Source organism: Gigantopelta aegis, chromosome 8 (assembly GCF_016097555.1).
Source record: "Gigantopelta aegis isolate Gae_Host chromosome 8, Gae_host_genome, whole genome shotgun sequence".
Lineage (NCBI taxonomy): Eukaryota > Metazoa > Mollusca > Gastropoda > Neomphalida > Peltospiridae > Gigantopelta > Gigantopelta aegis.
The window spans coordinates 63,582,755-63,604,709 of NC_054706.1; the positions used below are offsets into that span (position 1 = coordinate 63,582,755).

Below are 21,955 nucleotides of genomic sequence, written 5' to 3' on the forward strand. Positions count from 1 at the left end.
TTGAAACTAGGGTGGACTAAATTCAGTGGCATAGCGTGGGTTGCCAGCGCCCGGGGCAAGGCAAATATTGCGCTCCCTAACCAGTGGACCGTTAGCACTTTTCTCTCTCTTTCTCTCTCTCTCTCTCTCTCTCTCTCTCTCTCTCTCTCTCTCTCTCTCTCTCTCTCTCTCTCTCTCTCTCTCTCTCTCTCTCTCCCCCCCCCCCCCCCCCCCCCCCCCCCCCGAGTCCCTTCCACCAGTCCAGAATTTTGCGCCCAGGTTACCACATCGGTGGCCCCACCCACGCTATGCCACTGACTAAAATTCAGTAATGGCTTGTTGAATTCATTTACAGGGTATTGGCTAAATTATTTCTGTCTGTAACAACATCATATTTGTGTGTGAAAACAAAGACGCTGAATGATTTAATTTATTTTGTATTATTCATTATGCCATTTCATAACATTGAAACATTTTACATTCACACAGAACCAGTTTCATGTTGGTCATACCCAAAAAGAGTCCCTCATCTGCTTTCATAGGCTGTAGCACTTGGACTGTTAATACATGGTGACTAGCGTCCAGTTATACTTGATGTTGCACACAGTAAAGTCACATACATCCGATATCTACCCACAGTGTGTAGACTATGCTGTTTATCTAGCATTGATGTTTGGTAGATGTGTCATATGAGAGTGAGTTGACTTGTGTAACATGCACATGTAGACAGTTTTGTTTGCTATTGTGTTTTATTGTTAAACACCATTTCTGTCAATAAAACTCATTGACATACCTTGCTATTTTTGTTTTTCTTGTATGATGTCATGTCTGGGGAACATATGAATCAGTTGTGTGTTGAATGTGTTACCTTAATAACATAACTTGCTTTGGTTTATAGTAATGTCATTTGTTTTTCTTGTATGATGTCATGTCTGGGGAACATATGAATCAGTTGTGTGTTGAATGTGTTACCATAATAACATAACTTGCTTTGGTTTATAGTAATGTCATTTGTTTTTCTTGTATGATGTCATGTCTGGGGAACATATGAATCAGTTGTGTGTTGAATGTGTTACCTTAATAACATAACTTGCTTTGGTTTATAGTAATGTCATTTGTTTGTTCTTTCCGAGGGTGCGACGTAGCCCAGTGGTAAGTGCTCACTTAATGTGCAGTCGGTCTGGGATCAATCCCCATCGGTGGGCCCACTGGGCTATTTCTCGTTCCAGCCATTGCACCACAACTGGCATATCAAAGACCGTGGTATGAAGTACCGTCTGTGGGATGGTGCATATAAAAGATCCTTTGCTGCTAATCGAAAAAGAGTAGCCTGTCAAGTGGCGACAGTGGGTTTCCTCTCTTAGTATCTGTGTGGTCCTTAACCATATGTCTGATGCCATAAATAAAATGTGTTGAGTGTGTTATTAAATAAAACATTTCCTTCCTTGTTTGTTCTTGCCAGTCGATCCAGTAAAGGGGCCAGGATCTAGCTCAGTCGTAGAGCACTCGCCTGGGGTGCTTGCATTCTTCGATTGAACTACACGTACCCGAGTGGACCCATTGTCTGCTTGGTTTTTTCCCCATCCCAATCGGTGCCCTTCGACTGGTATATCAAAGACTGTGGTATGTGTTATCCTGTTTATGGGAAAGTGTACAAGATCCATTGCTGATGATGGAAAAACGAAACAGGTTTCCTCTAAATGTTTGACATTTAATAGCCGATAATTAATAAATCAGTGTGCTCTAGTGATGTCATTAAAAAAAAAAAACCCAACTTTTTCCATTCAGTAAGGGGCGTGAAATTTAGCTCAGTCGTTGAGTACTTACCTGAGGTGGGTTGTAGGATCAAAACCTTGGTGGATCCATTCTTTGATTGGTTTTTTCCTCATCCAAACTAATTCCCCCATGACCGATATATATATATACAGAACTTCACATATACGTTGTTTTCGCTTTCTATTTATTGCACAAGTTTATTTTGCGCAAGAATATATACAACGAGACCACATAGTGGTCGAGTGGTACGTTCTTTCACAAAAACGAGTGCAATAAATAGGAAGTTATGGATTTATTACATACCTTCTTTTATGTTTTACAAAAACAGTTTTTAATCTATGATCTTTGTTAATCTATGATCAAAATTACTTTCATGGATTTACTTAACACTAAGAATCATACTCTGCGGCAGCCTTATATAATGTTTCAAATACGATGTGACGTCATTTGTAACTGACATGACATAAATGAATAAAAGGTGCTAACTGCAGTTAAAAAAAAAGGAATTCCCCATTTAAAAGTTCCGGTCCATATTGCACATGTGTGATACAAAATAAATTTATCACACAGTTTCAAAATGTCTTTATCACTATAGTAAGATTGAATAGGTATGTAATAAATGAAAGGACTACATATGTGCCATCCTGTCTGTGGGAAAGTGCATAAAACATCTTTTGCTGATAAAAATATGTAGCAGATTTCTCTTAAAGACTGTTAGAATATGGTTGACATCCAGTAGCCAATGATTGATCAATGTGCTTTAGTGGTGTCATACTTTTTCACATTCAGTGACAAAGATTAATTCCCTTTTCATTCATTCAGGCTCAGGTTTTATCCCAGTCTCAGTCACGATGTCTCGCAGCTGGTATTTCAAAGGCCATGGTATATAAAATATTGTTTGCTGTTAGTACTGTGTTAGTAGAAATAGGTTATTTGGTGGATATGGGCCCTCGCCTGATGCGTGGTCGGTCTTGGATCGATCCCCGTCGGTGGGCTCATTGGGCTATTTCTCATTCCAGCCAGTGCATCATGACTGGTATATCAAAGGCTGTAGTTTGTGCTATCCTGTCTGTGGGATGGTGCATATAAAAGGTAGCTGGTTTCCTCTCTACTCTAAGACTATATGTCAGAATTACCAAATGTTTGACATTAATAAATCAATGTGCTCCAGTGGTGTCGTTAAACAAAACAAACTTAACATTTCAGTAACTATTTGATTCTACAACCAAGGCACCTTGGGCAAGAACTCCATTGACTAGGCGAGATCCTGTTCCCCACCCCCTCCCCCACTAGGCGAGATCCTGTTCCCCACCCCCTCCCCCACACTCCCATAGGAAAATGCATGTAAAACATCTGTTGCTGCTTCATATATTTAGGAGTACTAGTAACTGGTAAAAACATTAATACTTGTACTAACTCGAGTGTCAAAATTCCCATATGCAAATTTGACCATGTGCTGAGGAGTTAAATATTCTCTTTCTTTTTTCTTTTCTTTTTTTCTTTTCTTCATAAATTTGTGATAATGTTAAGAGCAGCCATCAAGAATAATAATAAAATGGTCTGCAGTCCAAGCATTTTTTTATTATATTAAATGATCTGCAGAGATATAGTAAAGAGGCTATTTAAATACAAGTGCTCACATATATTAAATGATCTGCAGAGATATAGTAAAGAGGCTATTTAAATACAAGTGCTCACTTGAACAAGTTTGAGTACTTCAACAGTGGACAAATGTATCCACAGGTTTGTATAGCTATTTACATTGACAAAACAAAGAAGTTTGTCTTGTTTTAAGAAAGAAAGAAGTGTTTTATTTAACGACACACTCAACACATTTTATTTACGGTCATATGGCATCAGACATATGGTTAAGGACCACACAGATTTTGAGAGGAAACCCGCTGTCGCCACTACATGGGCTACTCTTCCGATTAGCAGCAAGGGATCTTTTATTTGCACTTCCCACAGGCAGGATAGCACAAACCATGGCCTTTGTTGAACCAGTTATGGATCACTGGTCGGTGCAAGTGGTTTACATCTACCCATTGAGCCTTGTGGAACACTCACTCAGGGTTTGGAGTCGGTATCTGGATTAAAAATCCCATGCCTCGACTGGGATCCGAACCCAGTACCTACCAGCCTGTAGACCGATGGCCTGCTATGACGCCACCGAGGCCGGTCTCTCTTGTTTTAAGAGTGCCTAATATTACACTATTTGTTCACCAAGAGAAAGGTAATTACATCATGCTGTCTTGTTGGTATTAATGTCTTTATAATGCCATGAACAACAGAAATATAATAAGTCCTGTCCTGGACGGAGGAGCCAGCCAAAGCCGGCTCTTGTGCCCAGGACAGGTGTGTGCTACAACAGCTTGCTCAAAATGTGCACGTAAATCCCTATGACCTGACCTGACCAGAAATATAATCATTATAGTTTGGAAACATTGTATATGATTTGTGTAACTAAGGCATGGGCAAATTATTCTATAAACATGTTTTTTACTGCGTCTTTATATCTGCATTAGCATGGTCTTTTGCACCAAAATCAAATTAGTGTTAGTTGAAAGGTAACTTTTGATAATTATTAGTTTGGAAACATTCTGTATAAGACATCTGTAACTGGAATGTGGTCAAATTATTGTATAAACTTTCTACATCTTTATAACTTAATGTACTTGCAATGACTTACACTAAAATGAAATGACTGCTGACCTGTTTTCTTCTACGTCTTTATATCTTACTGCATTAGCACCAAGCTTTGCACCAAAATCAAATGACTGCTGGTCAAAAGGTAACTACTGTTCATTATTACTTTGGAGAAAACGTGTAAGATGGCTATAACTGGAACACGGACAAATTATTCTATAAACCTGTTTTCTTCTACGTCTTTATATCTTACTGCATTAGCACCAAGCTTTGCACCAAAATCAAATGACTGCTGGTCAAAAGGTAACTACTGTTCATTATTACTTTGGAGAAAATGTGTAAGATGGCTATAACTGGAACACGGACAAATTATTCTATAAACCTGTTTTCTTCTACATCTTTATATCTTACTGCATTAGCACCAAGCTTTGCACCGAAATCAAATTACTGCCAGATGAAAGGTAACTTTTTCCGAGATGTCTATTCATGAGCCGATTTGCACGGGAGCCGACCATATAATCAGCCAATACTGGATTGCCTGATTTGTCATTACAAGAGCTTACAGCCGACCACCGACTCGGAAACTGGCCATGGAATGCTGATCAATAAGTCCAATGGACAGCGACGAAGGGACAGTGGAACCAGAGAGCTGAAAGTAATGTGATTTATCAAGTGGTGGAGTGGAGTGCTGTTTATTGACTTTTATTCTGAGAAAGAGCCTTGTGAAGGTCGTCTTGTCAAGAGGTATAACTGATTCCATCAATTCACATCACAATGATGTACTGGCAATTGTAGAAGAAAAAAAAAGAGAAGAGATTTGTCTGTGAAGGACCACTGTTAGTGAGGGGGGGGGGGGGGATTATAAGAATGAATGATTATAGAAGTGGAATTTCTTCATTTAGATCTCCTCAAGATAACAGTTATGATAGTTTATTGGAGGGTATATGGTATATACGTGTATATACACAAGAGTTTGTAATGATTATCAGTACTGGAAACAGCTAATGATTAAGTACCATCCATCTTGAAGCTGACTATAGAAGAGTGGAATTTCTTCATTCAGATCTCCTCAAGATAACGATTATGATAGTTACTGGAGATACCATATGTGTATATACACAGAGTTTGTAATGATTATCAGTACTGGTAACGGCTAATAATTATGTACCATCCATCTTGGAAAAAAAATATGCCTGTCTTTTGAAGGACCATTCTTAGGAGATGCCAACAAGGAAGCCGATTAGAAGAGTAAAATTTCTTTATTTAAATCCCAAGTATCTTGATGATTATGATAAGCAATGGGCCTGATGTAGAGATGTTGAACTTGAGGTACCAAACACTTACATACCCAGTATACAAATTACTTTTTCTTTTTCATTTCAACTTATTTTTGTGCTTATATCCAATTAAGGTTCAAGCATGCTGTACTTGGCACACACCTCAGTTATCTGGGCTGTCTGTCTAGAATAGGGGTTAGTTGTTAAGTTGTTAGTGGTTAGTGAGAGAGAAGAGGGTATAGTGGCCTTACCATCCCCACAATCCTTATTAGTGCCATACAACTGGTATATAAAAGGCAGTGGTATGTACTGTCCTGTATGTGGACAAATGCACATAAAAGAATCTTTGCAGGTTTTTCATAGGAGTAGCTTATGTGACAGTAGCATGTTTCCTCTCTTTTAAGGTCAGATGTTGCATACCATATATCCATAATTAAAAATGTGCTGAGGTGTTAATTCAATAAATATTCCTTTCCTTTTCACATGTCCCCCACCCACCCCATCTGTTGTTGATTTAAATGCATTCTAGGTCATCGGAGGGATGGATGTAGCCCAACAGTAAAGTGCCTGTGATTCATCCCTACCGGTGGGTCCATTAGGCTATTTCTTGTTCTAGCCATGCACCATGACTGGTTTAGCAAAGGCTGAGGTATGTGCTATCCTGTCTGTGGGATGGTGCATATTAAAAAAATCCTTTGATACCAACTGAAAAATGTAGCAGTTTTCCTCTCTAAAGACTACGTTAAAATTACCAAATGTGTCACATTCAATAGCTGATGATTAATAAATCAGTGTGCTCTAGTGGTGTTATTAAACAAAACAAACTTTCCTAGGACATTTTAAAATAAGCTTTTGCATATTACTGTTATTGTGTATTAATATAGGTGTGGGTGTGTGCAACCATCAGTGTAGTGTGCAGCTGATACACTTCACAGTAATTTGAATAAGTGTATGGAAAGTAGGTCACATACACTTGTCGTGTTTATTTGATACAAAACCAATAGGCAATATCACAAGACGTGTAAAGCAGGCATATCTGCCAGGTTTGTGAAAATCAATACATTTTCCTTGTACAATTAAGGATTACACATAAAATGTTTTGCCAACCAACACTTTTTTATTGTATTCTCAGGTCAAAATCAATGATTCCCATCAAGGGCTGATCCAAAATGATTTTTGGGAAGAACCCAAATGTATATGGGAGGTAACAGGTGCATGTGCTGGGCAGTTTTGAGGATTGAAAGCACTTTAAAAATAGAAATGTATGGGGGGGGAGCATGAATTGACCACCTAACCCCCCCCCCAAAAAAATAAATAAAATAAACCCCATAAAAATGTGCACACCAGTCTAGACAGGCTGCATAATTCCTGCACGTCTTTACAGGTATGCAGTTGTAAATACAAAAAATGCCAAACAGTCCCGAGATCAGGTCAGGTCATAGGTTTTAATGCGTGCATTCAGAACAAGCTGTTGTAGAGCAGGTGTCAACTTTCACCCACTCCTCCGTCCAGGACAGGAAAAGGTTTGGAGGTGGGTGGGAGAGGGATCACATGTGCAAGGGAACACAAGCTGCCTGACCAGGGTTGGTAGTGGGTGAGGGTTGGTCTTGGTGCTATTGAATTTGCTGTAGAAAATGCTGTAGAAAATGTTGCGTAATTTATTGAAGGTAATTTTGATGGTCAAGCCACGAGCTCTAGGCCTGACAGGTGCAGAGTATGTGCATCCTAATGTAGACTCCCATCCAGAGGTAATTTTATGACTCGTTTGGTAGATGTAAGACCATGATACACAAACTTCTCTCGCTGTGTGTACATTTATGTGTGGGTGTGTGGGGGAGGGAGGGAGAGGGAGCAAGAGAGAGAGACAGAGAGAGAGAGAGAGAGAGAGAGAGAGAGAGAGACTTAGAGAGAGAGAGAGAGAGAGACTTAGAGAGAGAGAGAGAGAGAGAGAGAGAGAGAGAGAGAGAGAGAGAGAGAGAGAGAGACTTAGAGAGAGAGAGAGAGAGACTTAGAGAGAGAGAGACTTAGAGAGACTTAGAGAGACAGAGAGAGAGAGACTTAGAGAGACTTAGAGAGAGACAGAGAGAGAGAGAGAGACTTAGAGAGAGACAGAGAGAGAGAGAGAGAGAGAGAGAGAGACAGAGAGAGAGACTTAGAGAGAGACAGAGAGAGAGAGAGAGAGACAGAGAGACTTAGAGAGAGACACAGAGAGACTTAGAGAGAGACACAGAGAGAGAGAGAGACACACAGAGAGAGAGAGAGAGAGACAGAGAGAGAGAGAGACTTAGAGAGAGAGAGACTTAGAGAGAGACTTAGAGAGAGAGAGACTTAGAGAGAGAGACTTAGAGACTGAGAGAGAGAGAGAGAGAGAGAGAGAGAGAGAGAGAGAGAGAGAGAGAGAGAGAGAGAGAGAGAGAGACAGAGACAGAGACAGAGACAGAGAGACAGAGAGAGACAGAGAGACAGAGAGAGAGAGAGAGAGAGAGAGAGAGAGAGAGAGGAGAGAGAGAGGAGAGGAGAGAGAGAGGAGTGAGAGAGAGAGAGAGAGTGTGTACCCAGGATTTAAGTGTGAAAATAAATGAATGAAATGAAATCATCTTGTTTTCTTGAAGTTAGGGGGTATTGAATAATCATGTACATGATAAATAGAACAAGATATCTATGAACTCTGAATTGCATATCATTTCAAATCTAACAAAGCAAACAAAAATAAATTCCACATTTACTTCGTATTTATTATCAAACATGAAAATATATTGAAAAATAGTTTTCCCTTTGCTTTTACAATAAAAAAAAACAAAATAGATTACAAAATTCTGTACATTAAGATGACTCAGTCTGTGGAGACATTTTATACATCTCAAAGGCACTGTTGGCTATGAATGAACATTTTAATAAATAAACCAATTGCAAAATTTGTGTTATGGTATTCCATATGGACAAAGAACTGTATTTCAGGCTTGATATACATGTATTATGATGGACACAAATGAAGCTGTGAAACATAAACGAAACACATGTGGCATCAATTGAGTTGTAATGCACATAATGAAGATGGAATAAATTAAATGGAAATTCGGTATGTAGTGCTCAGTATAACAGACCTGCAAGACTTTAGGAAGGCCTAAAAACCAATTGTGTGTTTCTGGGAACCCAACCCTTTTTTTCAATGTAGTATTAATTCTTATTATTTATTTATATATTAATATATAGGTGAAAAGAGTACCTTCAGAACATTGTTTATCTGGACCCATATGGCGTAATGTAGTTTTAAAAAACTGATTTTAAAAAAAGCCGACCTATCCAATCTAAAAACAAATTCAGCACATTCCCAGAAACACACAAATTGTTTTTAGGCCTAATCATCAAAACCATTATTTTAGAATATTGATTTACCAAACAATAACAAGTGTTCTAAATAATTGTTTTAATATAAACAGTGAAACAAACTGAAATGACTTAATGCACTATCATTGTAAAAGCAGGTCACACAGCAGTTGATCTATTAAATGGCTAACAAAACATTTCCAAAAAGCATGTACGCAAATACATTTAACAAGTTCTGAAAAGTACTTTATTCAATAAACTACATAACTGTCATATCCCACTTGTTATAGATATATGCCATGTTATACATATTTTGGCATATACAGTTGAATCCTGTTGGTTCGAACCCCATTGGTGCTTACCCATCGGGTAGTTCGACCTAACTATTCAGTTTACATACAATAAGTGTAATTTGGGACTTTGTTGTGGTGTATTTGACTCTTCAGCTTTCAACCCAACAAGTTTAATTTTGGTTTTGTAGATATAAATCAGAAGAATAACAGAAAATTAATTACGTTTATTTTTAGGTAAGGCTAGCTGTGAAAAATGCTTGCAGAATGGCTTCAGCTTCAGCCCACCACAGACCTTTGTGACAATTTGCAATTTGTGTGTGCGTGACAACATTGCATCAATCTTTAATCTGAGCATAGGCCTCCGAGAATTAAAAGTTGGTAACCCAAGTTGGTAGCAAAACAATTTTCAGGACATGGCATACGCAAATTGTTTTTAGGTAACCCAAATATGGGTTATGCAAAAAATTTCAGGTAACTCATTTCATTTTGTGTAACCTGTTACAAATATATCATTATGTGAACAGTGACAAATGATAGCGTAAAATATTTTTAATGTCTTTATTTTTTTTTTTGGCAAGAACCAAAAATGGGTTATGGAAAACTAAACTTGAGCGAACAACACGCAAGCAAAACGATCGTTTGCGTAATTTTCAGAGGCCGGCAGCAATATATTTCAGTCGCATGAAACAAAAATCTCATCCCAGTGCACACAGTGCAATTACATGTACATTCAATTCTTGTAGCATACGACTAAAACTACACATTGTTGCGAAGGTCTACAGCTTGCTTTATGGTAGCGAGCATAAATTTAGGAAAACCAGACACACAGTGCCACATAATCCATGCAACATAAACTTTAGTATATCATCTACAGGGGTGCAGAAAGTACTTGGCTGTTTGCCAAATGCAAGTAAAAATTATTACGGATGAGTTAAAAAATGCTACTACCAGTCCAATAGGAGATTCTGACTAACTGTGATTGTTTTTTGTTGTTTTTTGCATGGAATCCGTGACTCCGCAGAAGCCATGTATTTCAGAATGATGACGAAACACACAACAATACATGTACCACATTGACAATAAACTTTGCAATTCCAAATTGCGCACGTGTGACATTCCAGAAACTGAACCGGTCATGGGTCAATACTTCCTAGAAATGGCTTGTTTGAACTGAATATTACAATATTGTTAAACAATAATATATTGTTCTATAGGCTGGTGGATTAGTAGAAAGTGTGGCGGGCTACTTAATTTTAGTTGGCTTTGGTCTGGTGGGACAGTGAAATATTTTCCATTTCTACACCCCTGAATCTACTCTAACTTTAGTATATCATCTAACATACAACCTGCTTTTAAACAAGTCTCCAGGACATGATGATTGTAATGTACATACCGGTAATGAAAACATCCAACATTTTAACAGACAAATGAGATCATAACAAGTGCATGAAAGGCTGCTAACAAAATGGATGACAATGGCTAAATGCTAGCAAATAAATTAATTAATAATGATACACTGTTAATGAACGGGAGAACAAACAACAAGTGATGTGGTGTGCTTGGCACATGAACAATCATCTCATGATCATATTTACAGGTGATAACAAGAATTCCGCGGAATTAAATCTCTTGCCTACATTAACCTTTCAGGTACACTGTGATGAACATCCATAGGTGTAATTATAAACCAAGTTTCAACGACCTACGTCTTATAGTTGATGAAAAACTGATCTAAACATGAAACTTTAATGCAAAAGTTGGTGTCGCCACCATCGGGAAAAATTATAGCGGTAACTATATCTTGCCTTTTTACTTGTTAAAGTTGAGACAAAAACTGCCAAATGGCTACTGGGTATTACCCAGAATGCAATAAAGTTTGTTTTAATGACATCACTAGAGCACATTGATCGGCTATTGGATGCCAAACATTGGTAATTCTGACACGTTGTCATCAGAGGAACCTCACACCACCTCACAGACAGGACAGCACATACCAGTCATGGTGCACTGGTTGGAACAAAAAATAGTGCTATGGTCCCTCCAACAGGGATCAATCCCAAACTGACCATGCATAATAACAATAATTATGATGTACAAATAGGGTTGATTCCTGCATCTAGAACTGATTGTCATGTCATGCAGTGTGTTGCCTTTCTACTGAGGTTCAATATGAGAGTTGCTTCCCTTCCCAGACCCCTCAAAGTAAGACTGGTAATATATCAAATTCTAGGAGGCAAACTTTTTTTTTAATAGAATGATGTTGCAAGGGCTATTCTGTTCTTCTAAGGAAGAAAATTAAACATTGTTTTTCTTGGTTAAGTGCTGCATCAGTTAATATTTTTGATGTTCGACTATGTAAAAATCAATAGTGGAGAGAGACCTTAACCAACATACATGACAATGAATTCCAACCTTGAGGGGGTGAGACGCAGCCCAGTGGTAAAGTGCTTGCTTGATGCACGGTCGGTTTGGGATCAATCCCTGTCGGTGGGCCCATTGGGCTATTTTTTGCTCCAGCCAGTGCACCACGACTGGTACGTCAAAGGCTGTGGTATGTGCTATCCTGTCTATAGGATGGTGCATATAAAAGATCCCTTGCTGCTAATCGAAAAGAGTAGCTCATGAAGTGGTGACAATGAGTTTCCTCCCTCAGTATCTGTATGGTCCTTAACCATATGTCTGATGCCATATAACCGTAAATAAAATGTGTTGAGTGCGTAGTTAATAAAACATTTCCTTCCTTCCTTCTTCCAACCTTGACTGCTCTGACCAAAATCAACTTTAGGCTAACATACTGAAGCTATCTGGATAATAGTCTAACCTGTCAAATGACCTACAAAAAAGGTCTTAAATTTATTATACAATGGCCTCTATATTAAGGTATATTTTCATGCAGAAGTTATCTTGGTTGTTATATAAAATGTCCTTAACATGTTCAGCTGTTTAGACATATGCAATGTTTTTAAAATCCTGACTGCACACATCTCAAAATTTACAAATCATGCATTTTTAAAGAAACTTGGTATTACACATATATTGTTTTGGCAGTGTACAGCAATATATATTTTTTATTCACTAATAATGAAACATACTGGTAATGACTAAATATTGTTATATTTGATAAAATTAGGACACATATTTTAATGTTCAAAAGAATCAATAAATAATTTTAGCAATTAATATAAATTAAAATATTCTTTTTTTTCGTTTTTAAATAGTTAAAAACAATGTCTTCTCCAAAAACTGGTTATGAATATTTACAATATAATTTTGTTTCAATTTTATTTTTTCTAAAATGTTTTCAAGTTTTTCTTTCTTGAGACTAAGAATACTTCATAGAGGAAACATACATTCATGAATCATTGTTAAACTCACAACAACAGCTGGTGTGAACAAATAGGGAGTAAATTCTGCACCAGGAATCAGAATAATAAATATAATGAAAATATTATTTTGTTTTTTAACAAATGAATGATCAACGTCAAAATGGTATATTGCATCAGATTTAAATTCAATAATAATAATAATAAAATGAAATAACAACATAATGTTCACGAGAGAGCAAATATTTTTTAGATTGCGTATGAAAGTAAACTGTACAAATGTATCACACCTATCAGCAGTTCACTGAAAGTGTTAAACAGTCCACTAGAAGGATGTTAAAGACACATGGTTCCATATTCAATGTATGGTATGTCTGGCTAACCGGCATCGGTGGTGTTGTGGTTAAGCCATCGGACTACAGGCTGGTAGGTACAGGGTTCACAACCCGGTACCGGCATCGGTGGTGTTGTGGTTAAGCCATCGGACTACAGGCTGGTAGGTACTGGGTTCACAGCCCAGTACCAGCTCCCACCCAGAGCGAGTTTTAATGATTCAATGGGTAGGTGTAAGGCCACCACACCCTCCTCTCTCTCACTACCCTCCTCTCTCTCACTAACAACTGACCCACTGTCCAGGACAGACTGGCCAGATAGCTGAGGGGTGTGTCCAGGACAGCATGCTTGAACCTTAATTGGATATAAGCATGAAAATAAGGTGGAATGAATGAATGTCTGGCTGCCAGTAATATATAATTTTATATGTAAGACCTTTAAAAATGGTGAACATTATAGATTCTTGTTTGGAATGTTTAGCACATATTTTAAACCACACAACAGGGGCTGTCTTACATAAAGGTAAATTAATAAATATTTTGAGACATCAGTGTAATTTCAGCATATAGGGAAAGACAGACTTTTGAAGTCAGTGACCCTTGTTTCTAAGGTAGTACGTTTTTTTGTTTGATATAAAGTGTATTTCGAGCTACTACTCACACCTGGACAACAAGCAAGACACTGAATTTGCCAACATTGATGATTTAAGCAAGGCATTGCAAGCAGTGTGTGATTAGTAGTACAGGAGCTGTAATAGATGGACACATTTTACACTTGGGTTAGTGTCTGAATCAGCAACGTTTCACGTCTCATCTTGTCCATCTTTTCTTGTCAAATGATCTGAAACTTTACTCTAGGACATCATAAGTCATCAAATACACAGATCTTCAATTGTAGCATTTACACAGCAACTATTGAGGTCTCATCTTTCCCATCTGTTCTTGTCAAATGATCTGAAACTTTATTGTACAATAGCACACTCACTATGAGTCATCAAATACACAGATCTTTGATTGTTGTAGAATCTTCAGGTCTGTCAGCAATGTCTTTATCAGCCAACCTCCCCCACCCCCCCCCCCCCCCCCCTACTTCCCTACCACCATCCCCTGTCCCAATGTTCAATTACTTCCACCATCTGATAAAGGACTGAATTTAACAGATTCTGTCAGACATAACATGAGCACTAAGTTTCAGGTGATTAGCAAAGATACAAATCACTCTGGACAAAACATCTGGACAACTCTTAATGGTCTTGAAAAGTCAAGAGATTCTGTGACCTTTTCATCAAGGAACATTTTTCAGAGAAAGCTGAAGTCCAGGGTCCCATTTTACAAAGCAATCTTGGTGCTAAATTCACCTTAACTACATGTACATAAGGTAGTTAAGAACTGAAGGTTATTTTAGTGTTAAGATCACCTCATAAAATGGAGCCTTAAGTGCATATTAAGTAGTTATGCATTTAAGGTGATTTTAGTGCTAAGATCACCTCATAAAATTGAGCCTTAAATGCATAAGGTAGTTGTGCATTTTAGGTGTTTTAACGTTAAGATCGCTTCATAAAATGAAGCCTAAAGTGCATATTAAGTAGTTATTCATTTAAGGTGATTTTAGCATTAAAATTGCTTCATATACTGGGGCCTTAAGAACATAAGGTAATTATACATTTAAGGTGAAATTAGCTCCAAGATCGCTTCGTAAAACAGGACCCAGGCCTGGTGCTTATAAAACTTTTATAGTCTGGACTCAAGACTCTAATAGAGTCTTAAATACTAATGCCATGACAACGCCATACAAATTGTATGTGAGTGACGTCGTTAGAGATTGAGTCTGGACTCTAAAAGTTTTTTTTATAAGCATAGGCCCAGATGACTTCATTCTGAACAGAGTATGCACCAAAACTTAATTCATCCAGTGGCAGGATATTTTCTCCATCTGCTTGTGCATAGGTTTGTACCATGGTGGAAGAAATACATGTTCTCCACCACCACCACCACCTAGATTGCAGCACCGGAGACCTGGCTGCCACCAGTAAGCTGATGCTACAAAATGGACACAGCCTTGATATTGTCTCTAAGTATGGAGTCCATGACAACCTGGAAGACCACCTGGATGTTGCTGGTGTCCGTTGCCGTGGTGAAGTGAGGGTAGATAACTTTAGACGGGTTGTTGTTCTGCATCATGAACAAGTGCTGGATGTAGCGAGCAGCAGAATCTACATCTCTCTCTGCACCTGTGTGACATACAAAGAAAAGTCATTAGACTTCATGAGTGATACTTCTTAAAGGCATACTGTCACAGATTTAAGGACCTTATTTTTCTAAAAATGGACAATAAATAAAAATTACATTTATTGTTGGAAACCAAATCTAGCTATCGCATCACCTTAACTGAACCATGATGGAGTGAAATCCATGTCATCCCTCTCGGCAATTTTAGTTTTTGAATTATGGACCATTGCCATAATTCAATTATTTTTACAAAATGTCATTAATAAATGGAGTATAGTGGTTATGAAGATGGTTGAATAAAGTACATTTAGGGACAAATCAAATTATTGTTGTTCAGGTAATACTTTGTTAAACCATTAAATAGATCAGTGGTCTGTGACAATATGCCTTTAACTAGTTGAAAATCATTAGACTTGATACTTCTTAACTAGTTGAGAGTCATTAGACTTCATGAAAGTCATTAGACTTCATGAATGATACTTCTCTCCTAGTTGGAAGTCATTAGACTTCATGAATGATACTTTTCACCTAGTTGGAAGTCATTAGACTTCATGAATGATACTTTTCACCTAGTTGGAAGTCATTAGACTTCATGAATGATACTTTTTAACTAATTGTTAAATAAAAACTAAATATTTAATTTTTTGTGCATATCTTTGTTTGACACCCAAAAGTCAATTTAGTTTTTCTTTGTGCTGAGATGTTATTCATTCACTCATTCACTCACTCACACATTCACTCATTTATAAAAGTTTCAGCCAGTGCTCCACAACTGGTCTAACAAAGGCCATGGTATGTACTATCCTGTGCGAAAAAAGTAACCTATGAAGTGGTGACAGCGGGTTTCCTCTTTCAATATCTGTGTATGGTCCTTAACCATATGTCCGACGCCATATAACCATAAATAAAATGTGTTGCGTGCATCATTAAATAAAACATTTCCTTCCTTCCTTCATTTATATAAATTATGTTAATTTCAGGGTTCGACAGATAAACTAGCTCTCATTGCTGGCTAGTGAATGTTTGGTCTGGGCTACAAGGTAGTGGAAATTATCAACAGTATTACCTTAATACATATAGTAAATTAGCCTAAGCTTCTGTGAGGGCTAGTGTCTTTCTCAAACATTTGTCGAACACTTTAATTTAAAATTATTTTATATCTTTTTTCCTCTTATTTTTATTAGCCACCAGAAACATATAGCACAAGATCAGATAACACTTGATAGAAAAGGAAAGGAATATGGGCTTAATACCCCAAAAACATTTCAACTCTGTCTTCAGTAGCACAGAGGAATTCTGCTGTTGCTATATAGGCTACTCCTTCACTTACATGTTTCCCACATACAGGACAGCAAATACCATGATCTTTGATATCCCAGTTGTTGGGCACAGGCTGAATGAAAAAAATCCCAATGGGTCCATCAAGGGGGATAACTCAGTTTAGTGTTCTACCACTGTGCTCATAGGCATAGGAAGTGTGGGGGCAAGGGGGGGGATATATATGGCCCCCTTTTTCTTGATCCAGTAGCAGCGGAGATGGTTTACATATATTTATATCTATATTTATATATGTGAGCCCCTCCCCTTCAATTTTTGGCACCTTCCTATGTCACTGGAGCTACATCCCACCCCTTCAAGGGGATGAGAATCAGTAATGCATGTTCAAATACAAACGTGCACCCTGTTAAATCTAGAAGTGTAGTTTTATGTATGTATGAACAATATGTAAATAAAATACCTGGAAAATCCGCAAAGAACCTCTTGAGATGTCTTTCAGAGTGTAAAATTTTGTCTTGAAATAAATCCAGCTTATTAAGAAACAGAATCTGAAGATAAAAGAAATAATCATTCAATTATATATATATCTACAATAAAATATTGTATTTGGTGTATTATTTTCAACTTCAACCTATAATCGTTTCCTGTCCATGTACAAATATTTAAAACCCTAAATACATAAATATATACATTTTTGTTGTATATAAAATGCACCTTAACTTTTTAATTATAACATTAGAACAAAATAATATTAGAAAGAAAGAAAGAAGTGTTTTATTTAACGACGCACTCAACACATTTTATTTACGGTTATATGGCGTCAGACATATGGTTCAGGACCACACAGATTTTGAGAGGAAACCCGCTGTCGCCACTACATGGGCTACTCTTCCGATTGGCAGCAAGGGATCTTTTATTTGCGCTTCCCACAGGCAGGATAGCACAAACCATGGCCTTTGTTGAACCAGTTATGGATCACTGGTCGGTGCAAGTGGTTTACACCTACCCAATGAGCCTTGCGGAGCACTCACTCAGGGTTTGGAGTCGGTATCTGGATTATAAATCCCATGCCTTGACTGGGATCCGAACCCAGTACCTACCAGCCTGTAGACCGATGGCCTGCCACGACACCACCGAGAAAAAATAATATTAGTGTAATACAATATGAAACAGCAGTGGTTGTAGCAAGTTGCATGTATAAGTAAACATTGTGTGTTATATATAGATATTAAAATAGTACACATACAGTACAGTTACATATAAACAGCATTTGTTCCTACACATTATTTTTAACTTCAGGACATATGGGAATTTATTTTTAACACCCTATGAGATCCACTTTAAAAATGAAAATTTATTTGTGGCTTTTGAAGGTTCATATTTTACCACAAATGCCCTGTATATTCCAACATGATATCATATGTTGCTTATCTTGTATACAACACAAACTTACCATAGTTGTATTCACAAAGAAACGGTTGTTGCAGATCTGTCGAAAAAGAGTTAGACTTTCTGCCAGTCTGTTCTGTAAAATAAAAATGAAAAAGAGTGTTTAAACTATGTATTATTTAAAAAAAAACAATCTAGTTTCATTTCAGCATCATTTTAAAACAAAAATTATAGCAGAATCATTGTTTAAGTTAACAATAATAATTGTAGAAGAAAAGAATCAATCCATTTTGCTCAAGTAAATAATACATGTACAGTAAAACCTCACAAAACTGGACCCTCTGTAAACTGGAATACCCTCATAACTGTACGTTTTTCAAGGTTCATTTTGAAATATCAGTATAGAACAGAACCTCACTAAACCAGATACCCCTTAAAATTTTTTTACCTGGTGCAATGGATGTCCAGTTTAGAAGGGTTTTGTTGTATATTTAATTAAATTTCATCTGAAATTGATGGCCATCATAAACGTTACTTCAATTTATTTTTAACTATTCACAAAACAGTGTATGCATTAATGTGATTTACTTTTCAAGGCACTGATACTTCCAAAAACACATATCTGTTGAGATTTTTAAATATTAAAAACTACATGTACATGTACTTACAAATCTATTGTCCTCGTACAAAAAGAGATCATAAGAGCTAAGAGCAACAACAAAAAGTATCACACGGACATCGTCAAAACACTGGATCCACTTCCTGCGCTCTGACCTTTGACCTCCAACATCAAACATTCTGAAACAAAACAAATCCATTAAAATTACATGTACATTTGATGATATGATCATTTGAAACAAATTAAACTGAGAAGTTTGCGTCTCAACCTTTAATGACTTGAGATGGCATGTCATTCAGTGGTAAAGAACTCACTTGATGCATGGTTGGTCTAGGATTGATCCCCGTTGGATCGTTCCAGCCAGTGCACCACAACTGGTATATCAAAGGTCATGGTATGTGCTGCCATGTCATCAAAGGAAATGGAAATGAAAATGTTTTTATTTAACGATACACTCAACACATTTTATTTACGGTTATATGGCATCGGATATATGGTTAAGGACCACACAGATACTGAGAGAGGAAACCCACTGTCGCCACTTCATGGGCTACTCTTTTCAATTAGCAGCAAGGGATCTTTTATATGCACCATCCCACAGACAGAATAGTACACTGGCTGGAATGGGAAATAGTCCAATGGGTCCACCGATGGGGATGGATCCTAGACTGACCACGCATCAAGCAAACGCTTTACTACTGGGCTACATCCTGCCCCGTCATCAAAGGTTTCAAACACAGAATACTTTTAACATATAACAAAATATTAATATTACTGATCCTAATTCCCAAGGTATCTTGTTTTTTCTTTGACATAAATCTCACCATGGAGCCATTACAAACACCATGACGACCAAAAACACCTTTGATTAATCATTTAAGAAGGATGTCATAAGTAACGTTCTATTTAAAAATTAAAAAGCTGTAACAATCAAAATTAATATTTAAACTCCCTAATAAAATATAGTCAGTGCCTTTAAAATGTGAATAACTAACCGTATCAAGACGTCTGAGACCTTGAAACAGGTCTCTATGACACCCGTCGTCCGAACACGAGCTCTCAGAACATCTTTTGGTGTCGGGATGTATTTCGGAGAACATATGCGGTCCATATTTTCAAAGTAACTGAAAGGAAAACAATAAATAAATGAAACATTCTTAATGAAACTTGAGTGGTCAGAACTATGGAAAGTTAAGACTTTACACACCAATAAGAAAAACTTTAAAACAATGAATGAATGAATGAATGAATGAATGAATGAATGAATGAATGAATGTTTAATGAAAACCCCAGCACGATAAATACATTGGCTATTGGGTGTCAAACAACTTTAAAACAATTAAACAGTTTGTATAGAATATTATGATCATTTTCACTCAAAAGTTTTTAACAGAATCACACATTATGTGTATTTACTATTAGCGAAACATATTTTAAATAACTTTTTCACACAACTATGATAAAAAAAAAATGTTTATCCTCCCAGCCATGCTTGTCCATGCATATAATACCTCTGGTAAGGGGAGATAACTGTGGGCAATTTAAAAACCACTGCTGGTATATTGCCAAACTGTTGAGCTTGTAATTGGTATAATAAAATAGATATATTACAGAAGTAATTAAATGTTTGGCAATATTAATTAAAACTTACTATATTGCTAAATCATTGAGCTTATAATTAGAATAATAAAATACATATATACTCTTCAAAAAAAGTAGGGGAACTCTAATAAGAATTTACAATTGCCAAAATTATAAAGTATATTAGTTGTGGGGAATGGTTATGTGATAAAGTGAATTAATTGGGCAAACATTGCAACCAGTAGTTCAGTATTACAGTAGGTTTTATGACCACCAAAGATCTTGAAGGATGATTGGCGTCAGAAGTGAAATTTGAAAGTTGACATTTTTTAATCAGTAAATCGCAAATTCAAAAAATAAAAATGACTAAAAACAAAACAATAACAACTGTATGATCAACAGAATGAAAAAGATTGACAGAAATAATGTTCCACAGTGATTAATCGACCTTCCTGGAAATGGTCAAAATCAAGAATGACACCCCACGCACATGTACGGGGCAACTGCGTGATGCACGTGCAAACTGTGGAATGTGTTTCGGTGTGTTGATAAACAGATGTTCTTTACTAGGATGTCTAATAGTTGATATTAAAATAAATATTTCAGGTTCCCCTACTTTTTTTGAAGAGTATATTATAGAATTGTCAATTTTAATCAATATTAATTAAATACCTGATTTACAGTAATTAAATGGTTGGCAATATCAACTAAAACTCACTATATAGCTGAATCATTGAGCTCGTATACATATATCAACTAAAACTCACTATATCGCTGAATCATTGAGCTCGTATACATATATCAACTAAAACTCATATATCGCTGAATCATTGAGCTCGTATACATATATCAACTAAAACTCACTATATAGCTGAATCATTGAGCTCGTATACATATATCAACTAAAACTCACTATATCGCTGAATCATTGAGCTCGTATACATATATCAACTAAAACTCACTATATCGCTGAATCATTGAGTTCGTATACATATATCAATTAAAACTCACTATATCGCTGAAACATCGAGTTCGTATACATATATCAACTAAAACTCACTATATCGCTAAATCATCGAGTTCCTATACATATATCAACTAAAACTCACTATATAGCCAAATAATTGAGCTCGTATACATATATCAACTAAAACTCACTATATGAGTATATTGCTGAATCACTGAGCTCGTATACATATATCAACTAAAACTCACTATATAGCCAAATAATTGAGCTCGTATACATATATCAACTAAAACTCACTATATCGCCGAATCATTGAGCCCGTATACATATATCAACTAAAACTCACTATATCGCTGAATCATTGAGCTCGTACTCGTATCCCTTGAAGACGGCGTAGCGAACGCCTCGGTCCCGCCACAGAGAAGACAGAGCGGTGTACATGTGTGCTGACATACAGCCTGACTTGTTGTAACAACACACACTGGACAGCACCACTTGAGCATAAGCCTGGACAAAAAAAACAGTAAAACAATATAACAATCAGTAAGAAAAGCCTCAACAGAAACAGTAGAACAGTCAGTAAGAAAAGCCTCAACAGAAATGGTAGAACGGTTGGTAAGAAAAGCCTCGACAGAAACAGTAGAACGGTTGGTAAGAAAAACCTCGACAGAAACAGTAGAACGGTTGGTAAGAAAAGCCTCGACAGAAACAGTAGAATGGTCATTAAGAAAAGCCTCGACAGAAACAGTAGAATGGTCAGTAAGAAAAGCCTCGACAGAAACAGTAGAACAGTCAGTAAGAAAAGCCTCGACAGAAACAGTAGAACGGTTGGTAAGAAAAGCCTCGACAGAAACAGTAGAACAGTCGGTAAGAAAAGCCTCGACAGAAACAGTAGAATGGTCAGTAAGAAAAGCCTCGACAGAAACAGTAGAATGGTCA

The 21,955-nt window shown here is 37.0% G+C and overlaps 1 protein-coding gene across 1 annotated transcript in view; it reads right to left on the reverse strand.

The window, feature by feature from the left end:
- Positions 1-14,065: 14,065 nt before the first annotated feature.
- LOC121378513 (guanine nucleotide-binding protein G(o) subunit alpha-like) overlaps positions 14,066-21,955 on the reverse strand; it is a 47,783-nt gene continuing 39,893 nt past the window's right edge. Inside the window, exons 4-9 of the mRNA XM_041506718.1 lie at positions 21,363-21,523; positions 19,464-19,592; positions 18,518-18,647; positions 17,914-17,985; positions 16,921-17,008; positions 14,066-15,184 (exon numbers count right to left, since the gene is read on the reverse strand). Of these exons, the coding sequence (XP_041362652.1) occupies positions 14,994-15,184; positions 16,921-17,008; positions 17,914-17,985; positions 18,518-18,647; positions 19,464-19,592; positions 21,363-21,523 (771 nt within the window). The 3' untranslated portion in view covers positions 14,066-14,993. The remainder of the gene's footprint in view (positions 15,185-16,920; positions 17,009-17,913; positions 17,986-18,517; positions 18,648-19,463; positions 19,593-21,362; positions 21,524-21,955) is intronic.